The 16,078-nt window shown below is 41.2% G+C and overlaps 1 protein-coding gene across 1 annotated transcript in view; it reads right to left on the reverse strand.

Annotated features, from left to right (window-relative positions):
* The window catches only part of CHN2 (chimerin 2), a 163,557-nt gene that overhangs the window by 19,355 nt on the left and 128,124 nt on the right, over positions 1 to 16,078 (reverse strand). The window contains exon 7 of the mRNA XM_017836115.1: positions 4,818 to 4,895. Within this exon, the coding sequence (XP_017691604.1) occupies positions 4,818 to 4,895 (78 nt within the window). The remainder of the gene's footprint in view (positions 1 to 4,817; positions 4,896 to 16,078) is intronic.

The raw sequence follows: 16,078 nt of genomic DNA on the forward strand, positions 1-16,078 counted from the left end.
TCATTTTTATTTTGCAGAGTGGGTAGCATGAATTTCAGACATGGCTTTTTGTGGTGGTAAACAGCTGTACATAACATAAGCTGGTGACCTGAGTTTCAGTCACATGCTGCACCGTGTGACCTTCACTGGATAAAAAACTACAGATACTACTAATTATGCCTGCATCTTTACCATTTTTAGACTGAAAGCCACATAATTAGTAGGTCTGCACCTGCACTTAATTGTGGGCGAAAATCATCTGCTGTGGGAAAATAGCTAACTGTGTCTTCTGCTTTGCAGCAGTTTACAAAAGCTAACCTTGTGAGAAGGGCTGTAAAAGCTCAGTCAGGACTTCTAAAAACACACCATTTCATACATAAAGTCCATTGCAGTTGCTAGGACATTTGGGGCCTACTTGCACACTTTACATAAAGCTCATTTCAGCTGATCTTGCTGTGGCTTATTTTGAAAATGGTAGCTGATTATTCCTTGATCTCTCCTGTCATTAACTGGAAAGTCATCAATGCTGGCTGAGGGCTCCATTTCAGAAGTGCTGACAGCGCGCCCTTCCCTTGTTCCGTTCAGCTTGGTGGCCCTCAAAGGTTGAGTTCTCTTTATTCATTCACTTCAATTTTTCACGGATCTGCATTTTAGCTCAAATGGCAAGTCTCCAGCTGAAATACCCTGTGAAAAGCTAGTCTTGGTGGTTTCTGGCCAAGTTGAAACTAACTGAAAAAAGGGAGATTTTCAAAAGTTTCTAGATGAAGGTGCAAAAAGTCTCTTAAGATGCAGTTTTGAAGTAAGTCTCTTATGGCTTGACATTAATTTTAAAGAAATAATGGAGGAATTCTGTTCTTAGGAACACTTTTGAATGGCAAATGGGAATTTTGCCTGCAAGATTGGCCTTATTTCTGTTTTAAACAGTGAGACATAACAGCAGGTCTTAGGTTTTTGAGATGCGGTTTCAGGTTTTGCCCCATCCTTTGTAGCCGCATCATTATGAATGGACTGAGTTATTTATTGCTGGTCCCAACCCCATCCCGCCATCTCAGGAGACCTCTCTGTGTGCAGAAAACATAGGCTTGGGCTGCTTGGGCTACGGTTGACACATAATTCCAATTTTTAAAAGAATTTACAGGGAACTATTTCTCCAAATAAGCTAAAATCATGATGTTTCAGATGATACACTGAAATTTTCTTGTTCCATCTTTCAGCTTCTTTCAATAAAAAGTTGCTTCTTATGTCCATGTCTCTTCTCTGCTGGTCAGTCTCACACAACACTACATTGCATGTCTATTCTTGTTTCCTTCCTGTGCTCTCCCTTTAGCCCTTCACCCATCTGGTGCTCTTTTTTTTTAAATGGTGGCATTCCCCCAGTGGGTGCTACCATATTGACTTCTAGTTTGTGTCTGAGTTGTCTTCGCGGAGGGAGAAACTGAGACCAAATTTAAGGAGTGTTAGTATGGTGGCAAAACAAAGTTATACCTTAAGCAATAATGCAGAAATGGACGAAAAAATTGCCTTGAATTGAAACACATGTTTTTTATTGGCATTATATAGTGTTGTTTCTGAGAAAATTTTGTTGTTTATGTCGTTGGGTTTGAAGACTTTTCTATTTGCCTCCAGAGGAGATTTTTTTACAGACTTTCGCCTGAATACAGGCACAATCCTGTGGACTCCTGCTGAACCTGAGCCATTTGCAGGGAAGAAAAGCTAACTCTGCTGTTATTTTTGTTTAAATGAATACACATAACTCTCATGATGTATGTAAAAAATGTCTCCCCAAACCCTTTGTCTCCCAGAAGCAGCATTATCTGCAGTGCTTGACACAAGGGGAAATTTATCCCAGAGCCTCCTCTCTCCCAGCAGATCTGACTTGTCTGTAATCAGCTGCCTTTGCTCTACTAGCCTGCCTGCAAATAGGATTTGCCCCATTCTGTAGTGGCAAACAGGCACAGTATTGTGGAAAATGCACATTATTCTGCTGTATTCGCTCACTTAAAGCAGCACAGAAGCCCTCTCATAAATTCCCAGCATAGAACAAAGAGCGTGGAGTGTCCCCAAACTGCATGCTGCTGCCCTCAGGCAGAAGGTTGACTTCACCACCAGCTGGGACCCCATTGAAGTTGGCAGGTAAAGCTCATCTGAAAGAGCCTCCTGGATCCTAACACATGAGGACTTTGTGATCCAGTTAGGCTGATACCCACATAGCTAGAGAAATACCTCTGTGTTTTTCTAAACAGGGCTTCAGAGATTTATTCTCTTTCCTGAATTACGGTATGTCTACACTGGCTTATGCAAAGTTGTCCCGCCAGACAGACGCCAGCTCCAAACCTAAATCCATGTGACTACGTGGTGTGCTCAGGATGAACCCAGCTTAACAAATCAGCCTGGATACTAAATCTTTTTTTTGTTCATTTGCTGTGAGTGTCTTGAAACTTGGAAGAGAGGTTGAATGAGAAAGCATGGATACTCAGAAGGGCATAACCTGGTGCCCTCATGGTCCAAACTTCAACACCACTTTACAATTTTTGTATTAGTTTGGCAAGGATGGAGGGAGAGCTGTCCTTGCACTGAATTTGTGCCTTTAATCTGTTCTTCCTTTTGTTCCTTCTCTCTTCTAGTAGGGAAGATCTTTGGTGTAAGATCTACAAAAATCTCATCAACTTCACTAAAAATGTGCCCTTCATTTTTAAGATTCTTCACGGCTAAAGGACAAGAGCTAAAGAGTGTTTGCTCATGAAGAATTGCCTATGACAAGATTATGAGGGACAGTCTGACATGTAACCTTTATCTCTAGGAACTGAGATGAATGATACAGTACACGTCAGTATTCACGGAAAAATGGGGAAGACAACTTTTTGAATGTCTGCAAAATAGCACTGTCCTTCAGATAAATCCATTATAGCTTGAGTGCTGGCAAAAGCCATTAAGAATTTTGCCCCAAGACCCATAAAGCCATTCTTTTCTAAATAATTTCTTAACTCTTTTATGCAATGAATATGGAATATATAAAAGATATTAGCCTTGAATTTAGACATGTTTTAAATCTAAATACTCTATTCTGAATATACTGTCCACATTTTTTGCTCAACAACTAGACATGCTCTAATATATTCCTTTGGAAAACTAACTGTATTTGCATAGTGAACATATTTGTTCATTAAGCAAATGTAACACTTTTGATTGACCTTTCTGGGCAATTATTTTAAAAATGCTTGTTCCCTAAGGTTTGTTATTGCCCTTACTAGGCTGCTGTCAAGCCTTTGAATACATTTCTATTTTAATCATGTGATTTTCCATTTAAACTATGACTCTCTTGAAACAGAAAGGAACAGAGACTGTACAACAGTTAGATTGTGCAAATGCAAAGTTAACTGGGCACATGTCCAGTTATAAATCAAAGCCAAAACAAGGGAAATTTTGAAGAGGAAAGAATGCATGGGTCAAAGTGGAAAAAAGTCTCAGTCATGAGAAAATACTTTCTAGTTAAACTAAAATAGTTTTGATATTAAAATGATAATGAGGGCAAAACCCAGAAAGAATGAAAGCTGGCTTAATCAAGCAAGAAAACACAGAGTATTTCCTCTATTTCCTTCAGTGCCTATCAGAGAGATAAATATTGACTTTTCTGTAGCTTGGGTCAAGGAAGGGGAATGAGGAAAGGGATGCTATGATTCGCTTTGCCCACTAATATTAAATTATTGATTTGCCAACTACAGCAGAAGTACTGCAGAGGAGAGCCATGTCTGCACAGCAGAATATGTAGAAAAATAAGAAGTGAAACTCTTTTTGCTAACTGAAATAATTTTAATCAGTGTTTCTCCATTTTTGACAGGCTCTAGATGAATATCAGAAAATTCTTGTTCTGCTAATGAGTGGAACTATTCTGACAGTGACCCAGATCAGCATCCTCAAGGAGCTTTAACTAAACTGAGGTTTCAAAGCTGAGATACATTCCTTTCTTGTCTTGTTACTGCCTCTTATTCTCGATGCTTATCCCGATAAGCATCAAACCGCAATTTGACAGCATTAGATACGGTAACTGGCTGGCACACTCTGAAACCATCACAGTCCTTTTGGCAAAACATTTTAATACAAGCTGCCTGGAAGGTCCGTTTCCAAAGCTGAGTCACTTCCCTGCTGCAGTCTGCCAGAGACAGCTGTTGGGGAAAAAATCCCTAAGAATCTGATTTTGTATGTATAAGACAGCAAAAAGATGATCCATTTAAACATCCCTGTGTTTGTCCAGAGATTTGTTTTAGTTTGACAAGCAAACACAAGCTCACATCGTACAGCTCAGTGAGACTCTGAGAGCATTTCCTTAGCATATGGTGGTGGAACAAAAGCTGGGAGACAATACCCACTGCTGTGTTTTGCTTCACTGTTAGGAGCACCCAAGCCCCCTCAACTTCTTCTGAAAATAGAAATGGTCCAAAATGTTTTTTGATAAAATGCTACTGGCTTCTGATAATAGCTAGATTTTGAAAAGGGGCCTTTTTCTTAATGAAAAGTACATACACACTTAAGATAAAGACAATCAACATGAAGTACTTTGTTTCTGAATAAAAAAGAAACCCAACTCTGGGAAAAGAGCTAAATTGCCAGTCAAGTAGTACAGTGAGCAGCAAAACTATTAGTTGGATTAAGTCCCTATATAAAGCATACTAAGAATGCAGTTAAGAGAACTTAAAATAAAAAGAAAAATGCATTTTTTCAACACTTTTCTTAGAGCTAGTATAAATAGATGCGCGCAAAATTCATCACAGCAAAAAAACCAAAATGTGAGGCATCTCAACAGAACTTTTTAACTGAAAATGATAGGAAGGTATGCTTACCTTAAAATTGTGTGCTTTTTCATAGTTGAAGTGGTTGTCATTTTGAGTTAAGGCTGCTCTTCTGACCAGGGAGGTGATCTGTGAATAGGCAAAGAGTTTCAGAGGTTGCCACAAAAGTGCCCCCTTTACTCCCACCTTCACCCCCAGGGCCACGGCCAGGAGCTCTTGGCGTTTCCTTCCTCGTTTCGACTTGTGAACAACAGCACAGTTTTTCTCATTTTCCAGCCACAGATCCTCTGAGAACATAGCGCTGGGATCCCAAATCTTTTTCCTGTCTTCCTTGGCGCCAGGGAGCCTGACTGTAGTCAGCACGGTACAGTTTGTCCAACTGCTTCTGATGTTAGACAGCAGATTTGAAGCAGCTGCAGCCCATTCTGCAGAGACCTCTGGCATGTGACTTGAATGGGCCGTCTTGGGGGACGGAAGGAGCTTCTGCATCTGAATAAGTAACGGCCTGTGCCGTGCGATTTCTTAAGGCAGATGTGTCTCTCGAACAATAGCACGAATTCATACACTGAGCAGCCTCCCCCGCTGCCCTCCCTGAGCGGTGGTCTCCAACCAGGTGCTGCCCAAATACCAGCTGGGGGGACACAGCATTACAGCTTCACCCCGAAAGGCATTTCCAGAGACAGATCACTTCAACTCTGCAGTGTGTTAAAAATGAACAAACAAACAAAAAGCCCCTGGAAAGCCCACACAACTGAATCCGATGCTGCATCCAATTACACTCAGACTCTGAGACTTATCAGCCAGCAGTCTGCATGCCAGCAGATTAAGCCCTTAAAACCATGATGATTGTTTAATCTTACAGGGAAAAAAAAAAAAATCTTTTTTTTTTTCTTTTTCCTTTTCATATCCCATACAAGGGGAAAAATCCAGCAACACATTAATAGCACTTTTATGCCATGTTTTAAACTAAACATTTTGTCAGCGTGCACTTTAGTAGCACTGAGGTAGCTCACTGTCAGGGAAAGGTGAAAGCTCAGCTGGGACTATGCAGGCTCAGAAGCCCTGGAGCCCTGTGACTTCTGTGAAGGCAGCAGAGGAACTTCACACTGATGTAGGAAGCCCACATGCACAGCCCTGCTTGCAGAACAGGGTCGTCCTTTCTCTTGTTACTTGAATCTATAGATTTTGGGGGGAACTGATTTCTAGTTAAAGCCCAGGCACAGGAGGTATCAGAACCCTGACCAGCCTATGCTACAGCTTTCAGTTACTTTGGACATGTGATCCACTTCTTTAAAGGCAGGTAGTTCCCCATCCCAAGACACAGATGTGTGATATTGAGAATTCCCTGGGAAGCACATTCAGTGGTCTCTTCCCACTAGTTTCCTTCCCTCCAGCTTCTACTCCTTTACTGAATATGCCAATTTTCCATCCATAAGAGAAGGATAGTAGTTACCTGCTTGGCAGAGCACTGTGAGATTTAATTTTCTAAAGTGTGCCGAATGCTCGAGGTGCTGTGACAAAGCCAACTGGGGGGATACCAGTGCTACTGGGAAAACTGCCTCTTTGAACTAGAAACATTAAAGAGCACATCAGCCTTTTACAGTCTGCTCCACTTCAACTAACCCAGAAAATATGTGAAATTAAAATATTTATTTCACTTATATTAACTTGCGAAGTTGACCTTGCCTCTATTTTTTTCAGTCTGCTTTTACCTCAGGCTGAAAAGGCAGAAGACTCATCTAATTCACTTACGAAACCCTCCACCATACAGACTGCCTGCTCTTAGTAAAAGTGATGCTCTCCTAATTTGAAAGTCCGTGGGGACAGATGGTTGTCCATCAGTAACATCAGGCTGTGCAATTTCAGATAGTACCCTACTTAGGGTTTTCAAGAAGTTGTGCAAACTGCAAAATCAGCTTATCAGTTATAAAACGATGCACTTAATTCTATGTATAGCATACTTAATTCCTTTCTTTTTCAGGTAACTCACAACACCACTCTTTCCATGCTCCCATACTTCAAAGCTTCTGCTCCCCAATAGTGTGGATTTCCACACAATGCCTTTGCTCCCTGAGCAGTTGCTGCCCATTCAGCCTTTCCCCAGGGCTTGGCACTGCTATCTGATCACTAGTGACAACTGGCTGTGATGCATGTATGAACATTGCTCTGCCTACAGGAAATCCCTGCTGCTCTTCCATATGTCCTCCTGCTAGTGAGTCCCAGTTTCTGCTAGCTCAGGACCTTTATCTGCTTTCCAGCAGATAGACAGACTATAGCTCCCCAGTTCTCTCTCCACCTATTGCAAGAGGTAAGAAGTACTGGGTTTTGGGACATCTCTGACTCCACCAGCAGCAATGGCTGCAGTTGGGGTATCACAAAGGAAACCTTGGAGTTGCTCAAAATTCTTTTCACACTCCAGTTTCTTTTCTCAGTGCCATTTAAAATGTATTTACATTTATCTGGAAGAAAACCCCCAAAGTAACTCAGAGTTGTCAGACATCTCTGAAGCTACAGCACCTAAATCCTCATATATATATAATCTACTTTTTCTCTGACTTCCAGCATAACAGATCCAAAGTCAGAGAGAGGTTGGTTTCCTAATAATGCTCTAATATTTGCATTTATGTCACTCGACTGATAAAAATCCCATTATATAACCAATATTTTTTACATAACATGGCAGATTTGATACTCAAGTGACAGGCTTATGATGATACATCTTGGAATTTCAATTTATTAAACTATTTTTGGAATATCAGAGTTTCAGCCTGGGATCAGACATTCAGACACATTTAATGGAAACTCTGAGTGTTCACACAGAAGAATTAAACTTAATCGACTTGGGGGAGGACAACTCAGCCAAACCAGTTCATATGACTAAGATAGAGCAGTATTTACTGTTTATCATATATGAAATTTTATTTGTCTGTTGGGTATCAGCCTTGCTTGCACCCCATTTAGACAGTTTAGTGGGATCCCTTGCATAGATAGGATGTGTGCAGAAGGCCAGCAGAGAGTACGTCCTCTAAAGAAGCTTAATCAGGTTTGGTGTCTAAAATGGCACTGTAAAACTGAGATGAGCTGGACAACATATACCACCCCTTCCCTCTCTAAATATAATACAAACTTCAGCAATGACAAATTCTCAGCCGCAATCAGTTCCAACGCAGTGATACCACAGACTCACCCCAGAGCTCTCTTTTATCCGTTTTCTTTTCCTTAATACATAATTTACTGCACATGGTGTCAATTCATTTAAGGAGCATCTCTTGATCAAGTTAGTGAGTTAGCCTGAAGCTGAAGAGAATGCCAGCGGCTAAAAATATTATTGCTGGTTGTCACCGAATGTCTAAGCTCATGAAGACTGAAAGGCAAATATGGGTTATCTGTGTTTTCAGACCAAAGAATTTCTGCATAACATATAATTTTAGTTTACTAGTTCCTTTGTAAAATACATGTACTGTATAGGAAATTGGGCATTTACAGCAAAATAAATGTCACTGAACCAGAATAATAAAATTAAGGAGGGGGGCTGGGGGTCACAGGGTGACTCAGCTGTTGCGCCATTTCTAGCGCGCCTCCACAGCACGAGCTGAACCACACACCATTGTCTCTCCCCTCAAAGACTAGCGTCTTGTTAGCTAACAAAGGCCTCGGGGGTAGGAAAGAACAAATTGCAGTATGAAAAGTTTTCAGTTTTGTACATGTGGCATGATTTCTATTCCAGTCATGTGGGCAGCACAGAGGATGTGCTGGAAGCAAGCAGTGGGGGAACTCTGCAGCCGCCCAGCTCCTCTGTGCCAGCTTCACTGTGATGGGAAGAGACGCTGTGGAAGTGATGGCTCCTCTCCCTGAGCTGCCACCATGCCCACCCATGGCTGGCAGGGAGGGGGTATCAAGTGGCAGGTTCTTGGCTCGCTGCTCTGCCCACTGGTGGACACAATTATGATGAGAAGAGGAGAAGCACAGTCATGTCTCCTTGGATGACACCACAATTGAAAAGGAGATTGCTCCGTGATGAGGAACTGCGACAAATCCATGACTGATCTCTAACTAAATACACTGAACACTGCACACAGATACAGTCATAGGTCAAAGAGAGGCCTATTTCCTTGCAGGCATGGCGTACTTGGTAATCTGCCAGACTGATTATGTTTGCACAATTGCAAACACGTGGTGGAGATGACACACAGTGTAAGAATCTTGCAGCTATTGGGTTTTTCCTAGTTTTCTCCCATGGAGCTCTTCCCACGACATGCTCAGAACACGTCAAAGAAGTCACCTCTTAGCAAAACACAAGGCACAGAGGGGAAATGGTGGTGGAGGCCAGTCAGCCAAAGGCCTTTGTCATACCACAATGCTGCCAGTCCATGCTTCCCACTGCCATGGCACTGGGAGCTGCCATTAAAAGGCTTCTGTGCTGCTGAAACTGTGGGAGGAAATAAGCTCCAAGCAGAAAACCTGCTGAACACAAAGCCAAACACAATGCCTGCAGAGCTTGCCAACCTGATCTTTTAAAACCCTCTTTCCTAAGAAACCTTCCCTCTGGCAGGAAGACTCCTGATGTCAGTTAGGTGAGCAGGGCTGGGAAGACACACAAAAGGAGGCCAGGAGCTTATCCTAAGAGGGAGACAGACCACACAGCAACCAGGCTGCTGCTGCTCTCGTTTGCTTTTGGGGGAACATCATCAACTTGCTCGCAGGGAACTGAACCCAGAAAAAATCTGATTAGAATTAATTGGCTGCCAAACTCCTCTGTTCAATAGAGCTCTAACAGCAACTGCTGAGAGTTTCCCCAAAGGCTGGTCTGTTGGGACTCCTCAAGGGTGTCTCTTCCCTACCCCAAACGCAACAGTCTTTTGTTTCCAGCATAAAACTTCCTTTCAGGTGAGCTGTTGCTTGGTAAACTGGACACTGTTATTAAAAAAACAAAGAACCACGATGTTTTTTTTAAAGGATTAAGATTTATCTACAGTTTTGCTTTTTACTATTTGGAATTTCAATTTTTTTTTTTTTTTTTTTAAATAACCACCAGTAACTCTGCAAATTATGACTGAGCAGCCACCAACAACATGCATAAGTGTTTATGGCAGCAGATTATCTACACTGGGCTCCTATTCTGGAAAGCCTGGTTGCATTTCCATCACCACCAATCACACCTATCTTTTGCAGATAACCCACTTCAGAGCAAAAGGAACTGCTCATTTAGGAAGACTCCTGCTGTACATGCTCTGACATTAAAGTTATTAAAATTGTAATATTTACCTCTTCTAAATTAATGTGATTGATTATTTATTAGCATCACAGCAAACAGTTCTTATATATATGTAATTCTTTCTGACAGGGTATTCAGTCCCCACCCCCACAGATAAAAGACACAATTTATGTACAGCAAATGGAAATATAATCTCCCTTAAATTCAGATCCCCTTTATAAATCATCCTCAAACAGATTTTTTTGTATGCATCATGATTATATTTCTCAAAACAATGTAGTGAACCAAACAATACAACAGCCAAAGGTGAAATACTGTAGAATCAGGAAGGCACTAGTGAGACTATTATTAAAAATAATAGCTGCTGTAAGCCTCTTATAGAGTATTAATATAATAAACTATGGTCTATTTTGGAACAAAAACTGGAGGTCACATTAAGTGATATGCAATTACATAATCATCTTCAATTAAAAAAGTGAGTGGACTAAAAGCTTTTATATTGTCAGGCAATTGTATCACTTAACGAGTTAAGTTGTGTATTTCCCCTGCACCATCGTATTGAATATGTTTGAAATTGTTTTGATTTCTTAATTTTGTAAACTATAATAAATATACATTGTCAATACAAAAATACAATGTCAATATCAAGGAAGAAATAGTGCAGAAATAAGGAAAGGATCTAGGTATAGTATGAAGTAACACAGCAATTCCCTTGAATAACCCTGTAGAGATTAACATGTTAACAGCAGGTCTAGCCTATTTATTGTCTCGACTTCCTTTCCTCCCACTCTCTCCTTTATCCTTCCCAATCCATCTCCATACTTGTCAAGGTTATTAATGACATTTTCCTGGCCAATTTCGTGATCCTCTCCTCTGTGCTTAACACTCATGACCAAAACAGTAGCAGAGGGATGAATGAGGGGAGGCATGAGGGCTAAGAGGGGCAGATGAGAGCAGAGCTGGATACCACTGCCATTGCTGTTGCCACAGAGGAACACCAGGTCCCCCACGGTGGGGCTGGCAGGAGCCACTTCATCTGCAAATAGGACTTTCTCAGGGTAACTGCACTGAATTGATTTCTGAATTACTTCTTGTTCACTGTATGGACACAACACATGTAACTGACTGAATTTGACTGCCTGCAATGTACATGAATGAGTACTGTTATCACATCTATAAATTAACTTGTCTCTATGATAACATCTGGTCTGTAGGCAAACAAAATTCAAACATAACATTTAACCTGATATTTGTAAAAAATCTGCAGTGATACTCTTATTCTTTCAATGATGATTTTTTTTTTTTTCCAACAAAACTAACAGAGTATTTTTCTAACAAATAGATACTTAAGAATAGGATGGATGAATGGATGGATGGATGGATGGCAGGCAGGCATCTAATCTAAACCAGTACCCTATTCTTGCTTTACAACCAAAGGAGAAAAACAGAAACCTCCAGACAGTGATTCATCCTCTTCTGTGACAGGCCAAGTCTAAAATGTGTAAGCTTGAATTGCCTTCTTGCTGCACATTTATGGATCATATAAGAAAATTCAATGGCTCAGATAGAAACAGGTAAAATTATTATCTCTTTGAACTATTTTCTGTATCTATTTCTATATCTATTCTTCTGTTATCTATATAATTTTAGAATAAATTAAATAAGGGATAATTTATTTTACCAGCTCAACCAGTATAATAACTGTACTTTTGTGGTGGTTTGGGCTAGGCCTTCCTTGGTGACCAGTTTGTAACCAAGGAAGGGTCCAGATTTACCCAGTATTCCCTACAATTTTTACGTAAACCAGATTATAAGAAGAAAGGAGGAGAGGCCTTCGCTCTCTTTCCTTCCGGCGGCTTGGAGGTGCAGGTCCCCTGCTGTTGAGTCTGCCGTGTTGGGGAGCGAGGCCTGGTTAGGCCTTGCCGACCTTGGGAGACAGAGGTTGCCGGCGATCATTCCGNCAAGGAAGGGTCCAGATTTACCCAGTATTCCCTACAATTTTTACGTAAGCCAGATTATAAGAAGAAAGGAGGAGAGGCCTTCGCTCTCTTTCCTTCCGGCGGCTTGGAGGTGCAGGTTCCCTGCTGTTGAGTCTGCCGTGCTGGGGAGCGAGGCCTGGTTTGGTCTTGCCGACCTTGGGAGACAGAGGTTGCCGGCGATCATTCCGGAGCGACTCTCAGTTGTCCCAGGAGAGTAGTGAGCTATTTTCTTTCCTAACTTTTTAGTTGTTAGATATTGGGTCACTAATTGGGATATATATATATATATATTTTATTTTAGTTTTGTTCCCTTTCCCTTCCCCCTTCCCTTTCCCTTGTGAAATTGTATATTTTAATTGTATATAAGTGTAAATATATATTTTTATATATCACTTTGGTTGTCTCTCTCTCGTTTCAGGTTTTTCTTAGTTTTTTTCCTCCCTCTTCTCCCTGAGGTTTGGGGGGGGGGGACTTCTGGTGGTAAGGTTTGGAGACTTGGCAGGGAGCCAGCTTCAAACCATATCAACTTTGTTTTGGCTATCAATACTTCCCATACTTTAGTCTGGCTAAGATTCATGATCTGGAAACATGGAATACCCAGTTTACTATATAATTTGTTACACAGTTTCATGCACCTTTATGGGTTTATCTGGGCTCATTGAATCAACTTTTTCAAGAAGTATAACTGTAGAGGGATCAGTCTGGAATTGATAGAGATTCCTAACGCTGACTATATAGGTAGCCAGTATTTTGACATTTCACCCACAGAGGAAATAGCCTAGCAACGTAACGAACTTAATATGACATACAGTGGCCTCTATGAGTTAAGAAGGAAGTGACTCATGCTGTCTGCAATACATGCGACTATTAGTCAAGAGACAGAGATTTAAAAAAATAGCGTAAATATTACAGTTTTTATCCAGACCCCCCCTGGATGCTGGGTCAGCACTCTGTAAGCTATACAACTACATGACCTGCTCATATTTTCACTTTTTCACTATGAAGCTCTTGCTTTCTGAAGAAACAGTACTTTGTTTAGGAAAGTCAGCTTGCCATTGATTAAAACCGTCACTGCTCTGCAAGGAGACTGCAGAGCCTGAACCAGAGCCAAACCCACTGAGCTGCCACAAAGAGAAGTGGAGAAGTTAACGCACTTACTTCCCTGTCTGGGGAGAGGGCAGGAGACAAGAATGTCCCTTGTGAAAAAAGGTGACTCCTGTGAGTGTGGCACAGTGCCCTTGAAAGGATGTGATTAGAGGAAAAGATGGCAAAAGGGCTGGAGGCACTGTAGCCAACAGTGGTCCTTCTCTTGGGGCCCGCCTGGCTTGCTCATGTGGGGATTTCATTAACTATAACTGCTTGTTATTAACCATAACTGCTCGAAGGAGCTGGTTGGATGACATGCTCAATCACAGGGACCATGTTTTGTGAGACTGCATTAAGTCTGTTTAACATCAGCTTGATAATAAATCCCTGTGCTATACAGTTACTGTATTGTATGGTGGGCACAAGGCCTGGATGTTTGACCATATGCCTTGTTACACTCTCAAATATATAAATATATACACAGCACTCTACACTAACACCTATACCCTTACTTTTGGGATAATTGTTATTTCTTTGTCTCAAACACTACTACCCCTACAGCCAGGTGTTATCTCAAGGCAGCACAATAACTGGCTATCTTCTCCTTACACAGTAAAACCTAACACAACAAAAATAAATGCAATATAAAAATTTAAAGCCTGAAAGTGCTTCTGTTTCTCACTTTGAGTTCTGATACTAGAAGTTGGTGAGAGTGAACTTCTCTCAGAGTAAAACCAACTCAGCCTTGCAGCACACGCTCCAGGCTGGGTCGTATAGACTGCAGTCAAAGTGACTGTTCATATAGAGAAAGAAAAATCTGCCCCCCCTGGGATTCTGATGAAACACAGAGGAAAACAGACTTCAGGAAAGTTTCCCAGAAAGAACAGAGTCAGACAGCAATGGCATGTATGTCCGGAGTCACTAACCGCTCAGCAGAGCTGGCTGATCTCTGGAGGAGCTGTAAAGCGACGCCGGCAGAGCTGCCAGAATGTAAAGTATGCTGTGGCAGTCTCAGGAACCAACAACAGCACCCTAAGTTTTGCCCTAGCTTAAGACAGCTTAAAATAAGAGACTTTATTGCGGGTTAAGTAGAAGTTTATGTAAAGTTTAAAGAGAACAAATAATTTGTGAACCAGTGATTCATGAACTGGTGATCATCTTGTTTAAAAAACTGGAAATCTATAAAATTCTTCCTGTACAGTAATGTTCAGGAGTGGATTCTCAATGGTGTGTTGCTCTGATCATTTAGCACACACAGGGAGATGGGAATGATAAGCAATTTGTAGGCAGGAGAGTGCCAACATCAGCATCAAGTGACAAACAGGATTTTTCTCAAGTTTTAGCAGTTTCTTGGTGGCATAAAAGAACTCTAAAGCTTCAGTCTTAAACTTAATTCGCATGACTGAATTACACTGCTGCTCAGCAGTCACAACACCTTCAGATAAACTACACAGTACAATGACCTAGAAATGTAGTCATGTGTTTTCCATCATTAGTAATATTTCTGTCCTGTTTTACTGCAGCATCTTGTGACTTTTTTCCCCTAAAAAAGCATAAACTAGGTAGACAATGTAACGTGAAAGGACTTATTCATACCATTTAGGAAACAAAGTAGGCAATTAGCAAATAAGAACACAACAGGTTGAAAGAATACTTTTTAACAAGGTTTTCAGGTTGAAAGAATACTTTCTAACAAGCCTGAACCAACAGCCCTTAACCAGAAAAAAGGGAGAAATGCTAGTTTTATAAAAATGCTGTGCTTTATGACTAAATTTTTATTTCAGTATCCTTTTTGAACTGCATTGCAAAAAAGCAAGGAAGGCAATAGGGAACCATTTTCTACATCCATAAGTGGAACTGTGGCATGGAAGGGATCACTGTTTTTGGTGATGGCCCAGTCATGGCTGTCTCATGGCTTGTCTGAGCTCAAATGCATATCCATGAATGTCCCAGGACATGCTCCCTGGAGATGGGAGCATACAGTGTTTACAGCTTACCCGTTTGTGCAATATGTACTTCTGTCCCATCAACTTCTTGGAATGTCACCCTATTAATAACAGACAGGGCCAAATCCTCGACTGTCATCCCAAAAGAAGTGGTAAGGCTGCATGACCCCTGGTACATCTCTGGCTTCAAAACGCATGTTTGCTTAGAAACAGAAAGGAATCCATGCGAACAAAAGTGACGAGGGCTTAAACAAAATACAGAAGACTCTGTACTCTGCTAAATTCATTTACCTATTTCTTTATATGCCTGGACTTTACCCCAGTTTTACATTCCTTGTTATTTAAAAGGGTTCCTATAGCTTACACCTGTATCAGCTTCTGTTCTGTAATGTAACCAGCACAGAGAGAGAATATCTAGGACAGGATTAGGATTAGGACTAGCACCATGTATGGAGAAGTAGAAAGGCACAAGCAGGAATGGGCAATTTCATTCTATGGAGTATGTACCCTCCTCTAGCTCCTTCCTGCTCACCCTGCAGAAAAAGCCACTCAAAGCATAACCAACTTCTTCTCCTGAATGAGGCTTCTGAGCACCCTGGCCCTCGCTCAGCTTCCCCTTTCCCACAAAGCAAGGGAACTACTGTGTGCTACGGACTGCACATGAAAAGCATGGTTCACTGTGCTTTTATAAGGGCATGTTATAGGATATGCAAACCACTTGAAATCACACTCTTTGAACTTGCAAAAAGTACCAGAATGTATCCAAGCTGTTTTGTTTTCCCTTCAAAATAATTGTTTTGTATTGTGTTTGCTTTGCCCTTTGCTTGAAGCTGTCTTTGTTATTCGATTACTCTGAGGGTAAATTGTGGTGCTGCTATCCTTGAAAACACATACGCATTCCCATGGCCATTAGAGAAACACTCAGACAAAGACTGACCCCACTTTTCTGCTAGTGAATAAAGGCCATATAATCCTCATTTTATTTTTCTGTACAGGTGTCATTTGACCCTGATATCCTTATAACCCCCTTTGACCTACAGCCCACTGCCCTCTGGTATGAAGCAAAGGCTTTTGTTCCTGATGGCA

This window comes from Lepidothrix coronata, unplaced genomic scaffold, assembly GCF_001604755.1.
Source record: "Lepidothrix coronata isolate B3197 unplaced genomic scaffold, Lepidothrix_coronata-1.0 Scaffold270, whole genome shotgun sequence".
Classification (NCBI taxonomy): domain Eukaryota; kingdom Metazoa; phylum Chordata; class Aves; order Passeriformes; family Pipridae; genus Lepidothrix; species Lepidothrix coronata.